General features: G+C 45.1%; 1 protein-coding gene across 1 annotated transcript; it reads right to left on the reverse strand.

Moving 5' to 3' along the window:
• Positions 1 to 1,928: 1,928 nt before the first annotated feature.
• On the reverse strand, positions 1,929 to 2,876 carry LOC123377100 (olfactory receptor 51E1-like). The gene has a single exon (XM_045029534.1). It carries the CDS (start codon positions 2,874 to 2,876, stop codon positions 1,929 to 1,931), a length of 948 nt encoding a protein of 315 aa, XP_044885469.1.
• Positions 2,877 to 4,547: the final 1,671 nt, after the last annotated feature.

A 4,547-nucleotide genomic window follows, 5' to 3' on the forward strand; every position in this document is an offset into this window, starting at 1 on the left:
GGAAATGCAGTGGCACATTGTGGCCAAACCGCAGCATGAGAGAGGAGAATAAATCTGGGACGTACAAAGCTGAGATGGCACAAAGATGAGAGATGCAGGTCCCAAAAGTTTTGAGCCGGGCATCCTTTGTGGGGAGGTGGAAGATGGCCCGGAGGATCTGAGTATAGGACAAGGCGACAAAAAGTGGAAACAAAGTCACATTAAAAAGGTGTAGTATTAGCAAATAACACATGTATGTAGGGGCAAAATTAGGAAAGCCAAAGCACAAAAGATCAAAATATCTAGAGACAAAAGGGTAACAAGAAAACATTCTACAAATACCTTAGAAGCAAGCGGAAGACGAAGGATAGGGTAGGTCCGTTACTAAATGAAGAGGGAAAAAGAATAACAAGAAATGTGGAAATGGCAGAGGTGTTTAATGAGTTACTTGTTTCAGTTTTCACCAAGACAGTTAGTGGTGTTTGGACACCCAACATAGAGAATGCCAGTGAAAATGGGGTAAGTTCAGATGCTAAAATAGGGAACAAACAGGTTAAAAGTTACTTGGACAAGTTAGATGTCTTGAAGTCTCGAGCGCGAAATGAAATGCATCCTAGAATACTCTGAAGGAACTGACTGAGGAGGGATCTGAGCCATTAGCGATTATCTTAGCCAGGATGGGTAAGAACGGTGTCCCTAGCCTCCGTTTGTCAGAGGCTGGAGATGATGGCAGGAGAGAGATCACTTGATCATTACTGTTACCTCTTTTCCCCTAAAAGCCAACCCAGCGTCACACTGATATTAGTTTTATTACAATGCCGCTGTTAGGTCAGACAGAAAAGAGATGCAGCTTATTCATACACAGACACATTCGCTGCATTCATACCCTCATGCACCCACACACTTACACAGGCGGAGAGTTACCGGAGACAGCCTGGAGGCCGAGAAGACGAAGCGTGGTAGATCTGGTGGGTCTGCCTGCGGTTACGAATCCAGGCTGCTGAGCTGGTCAAGGAGCAGCAGCTGCTTGTGTCCATTGCTGCTTCCTTTTGCTGGAACTGGGCAGCTCTTGTCATGTACACTGAGTTTCCCTTCTGTGTCTGTCACCGAGAAGCATTCCCAGACGAGTTCCTTTCATGCATACCAGGTTCTTCTTCTCTTTACAGCACTTTGCGATTTCCTTCCCAGGGCAGATTATATCAGACACACCTGGCTCCTGTCTCTGGGCTCCTTTCTCCTTGCAGTTCCTCTCCTCCCAGATGGGCTAATAAACAGCTTGTAAGTTCATGCAAGTGGTAACTTGAAAAGGTTACAGAGCTTGCAAAGGTTACAAAACGTAAAAAGCTATGTTAACAATCACTGAAGTTACAAAGTCTGAAAAAAGTTGCAGAACTTAAAGATACAAGTTACAGATCTTACAAACACATTTGAGCGGAGGCTTTACATAACAATTACCTGTTAGGTTCACTCACTCTGGGGCACCTGGCATTGGCCACTGTCAGTAGACAGGACACTGGGCTGGATGGACCTTTGGTCTGACCCATTACGTCCGTTCTTATGTTATTATGACTTGCCATAAGATATGAGAACATATTGATTTTAGAGATGACTGGATTGCAGCTGACAAGGAAAGGGGAAGAGAGGAACAATAGATGGGGCAGGGCCTTGGGGAGAAGACACGCAGCAGTGTTCAGGATTGACAGAAAAGCTGAGGCAAGATTGCAATTTCAGGGATCCAGCTACCAGCAATTAGAAAGGTGGCCACCCAGTGTAGTGTGCATAGACTGATTCCCCAGTTCATCACATTGACACAGCACAGTAAGGACAAGGAAGGGTTTAATGTCTCTCACTCTGTCCAGGAAGTGATTCAGGGAAGAGGTCCCAGCATCATGGACCAGCCAGCTCTGCACAGAGCTCAATCTGAGAGCCAGAGCACAAGGAGGAAATATTTAGGTCTCTTTATGAGTAAGAAGCTCGAGCAGCCTGCTGCGGATCTGTTTGGTCCTCACCCCATAAATGATGGGGTGCAGCACAGGGGGCACCATGTGGTACACACCACTAATGAGAACGAGGAAATGCAGTGGCACATTGTGGCCAAACCGGAACATGAGAGAGGAGAATACATTTGGGACGTACAAAGCTGAGATGGCACAAAGATGAGAGATGCAGGTCCCAAAAGTTTTAAGCCGGGCATCCTTTGTGGGGAGACAGAAGATGGCCCGGAGGATCTGAATATAGGACACAGCAATAAAAAACCCATCCATTCCGATCACAAAGAGAAGATCAAACAGGCCATAGTAACTACTGATGCGGATGTCAGTGCAGGCCAGCTTCACGACAGCTATATGCTGACAATAAAAGTGTGGGATGATGTTGGTTCTACAATATGGCCACTGCCTCACCAGGAAGGGATAGGGTAATGCGAGTATACCACTGCGCAGCACCACGGCCAGGCCTATCTTGGCCACAACAGAGTTTGTCAGGGTCGTGGAATGTCTCAGAGGATCACAGATGGCCACGTAGCGATCAAAAGCCATAGCCACGAGGATTCCAGACTCCATCCCTGAGGAGGAGTGAAGAAAATACATCTGGGTGAGGCAGGCACTGAAACCGATCTCCCTGGAATTGAACCAGAAGATGCTCAGCATTTTGGGTACGGTGGATGTGGAAATGACCAGGTCAGTGACAGCCAGCATGCAGAGGAAATAGAACATGGGCTCATGGAGGCTCTGCTCCGTCTTCACGATGAACAGGATGGTGAAGTTCCCCAAGATGGCTATGGCGTACATAGCACAGAAGGGGATAGAGATCCAGATATGGGCTGCCTCCAGGCCAGGAATGCCAAGTAGGATGAAAGCGGAGGGGTTGCTGAAGTCGGTTCTGTTAGAATCTGACATGGCGTAAGGGAGAAAGTGTCCAACTCTGAGGCATAAGGGTGTCTCCTGCATTTACCGTACGTTCCCCTGACTTTCTGTGTGTTCCCAGTAGATGGTCGCAGTAGAAATGCCTGCATGGAGAGACAACGTTAATTTGAGACATTGCATGCAGTAGTGGAGGCTGTTCTCATGAGAGAAGCAGATTGATCGCTCTTCACACACTGAAAAATTACATTTTGCTTATTCAGAGAGAATAACTGTGAACAATGACCTGACTAAAAACAATTCTGTATTTGTATTGTGCTCCCTGCATTAATAATTCCTACACTTTGTGGTGGGGGAACCTTAAGAGACACCAGCAGGAAATACAAGTGTGGATACTGGTTATCTATCATTGTTCCTTAATGCAATGAGAGCCAAGATAGAGAGTCCATACTGAAGGGAGTTCCCCATTCAACCAGTTGCTTGAAATCAGAGAAGGGGGAAAAACAACCTTTTAGGAAGACATGTGCTGGAAGAAACATCCCAACTAGAACATACTTGGGCCCCATTGATAGCAGCTCAAGAGAAACACCTGCGCATTTGCAGCACTGGAAAAAACAAAACAATGTTCAGATCTCCAAGATATGGGATGAAGCATGAGATGTTCGGGAATGTGTTCAGTTTTGGTCACCCAGTCTCAAAAGAACATAAGAACATAAGAAAGGCCGTACCGGGTCAGAACAAAGGTCCATCTAGCCCAGTATCTGTCTACCGACAGTGGCCAATGCCAGGTGCCCCTGAGGGAGTGAACCTAACAGGCAATGATCAAGTGATCTCTCTCCTGCCATCCATCTCCATCCTCTGACGAACAGAGGCTAGGGACACCATTCTTACCCATCCTGGCTAATAGCCATTTATGGACTTAGCCACCATGAATTTATCCAGTCCCCTTTTAAACATTGTTATAGTCCTAGCCTTCACAACCTCCTCAGGTAAGGAGTTCCACAAATTGACTGTGCGCTGCGTGAAGAAGAACTTCCTTTTATTTGTTTTAAACCTGCTGCCTATTAATTTCATTTGGTGACCCCTAGTATTGTATTATGGGAAAAAGTAAATAACTTTTCCTTATCCACTTTCTCAACATCACTCATGATTTTATATACCTCTATCATGTCCCCCCTTAGTCTTCTCTTTTCCAAACTGAAGAGTCCTAGCCTCTTTAATCTTTTCCTCATATGGGACCCTCTCTAATCCCCTAATCATTTTAGTAGCCCTTTTCTGAACCTTTTCTAGTGCTAGAATATCTTTTTTGAGGTGAGGAGACCACATCTGTACACAGTATTCGAGATGTGGGCATACCATGGATTTATATAAGGGCAATAATATATTCTCAGTCTTATTCTCTATCCCCTTTTTAATGATTCCTAACAGCCTATTTGCTTTTTTGACCGCCTCTGCACACTGCGTGGACATCTTCAGAGAACTATCCACGATAACTCCAAGATCTTTTTCCTGACTCGTTGTAGCTAAATTAGCCCCCATCATGTTGTATGTATAGTTGGGGTTATTTTTTCCAATGTGCATTACTTTACATTTATCCACATTAAATTTCATTTGCCATTTTGTTGCCCAATCACTTAGTTTTTTGAAGTTCTTCACAATCTGCTTTGGTCTTAACTATCTTGAGTAGTTTAGTATCATCTGCAAACT

The sequence above is a fragment of the Mauremys mutica genome, chromosome 1 (assembly GCF_020497125.1).
Source record: "Mauremys mutica isolate MM-2020 ecotype Southern chromosome 1, ASM2049712v1, whole genome shotgun sequence".
Taxonomy (NCBI): Eukaryota; Metazoa; Chordata; order Testudines; family Geoemydidae; genus Mauremys; species Mauremys mutica.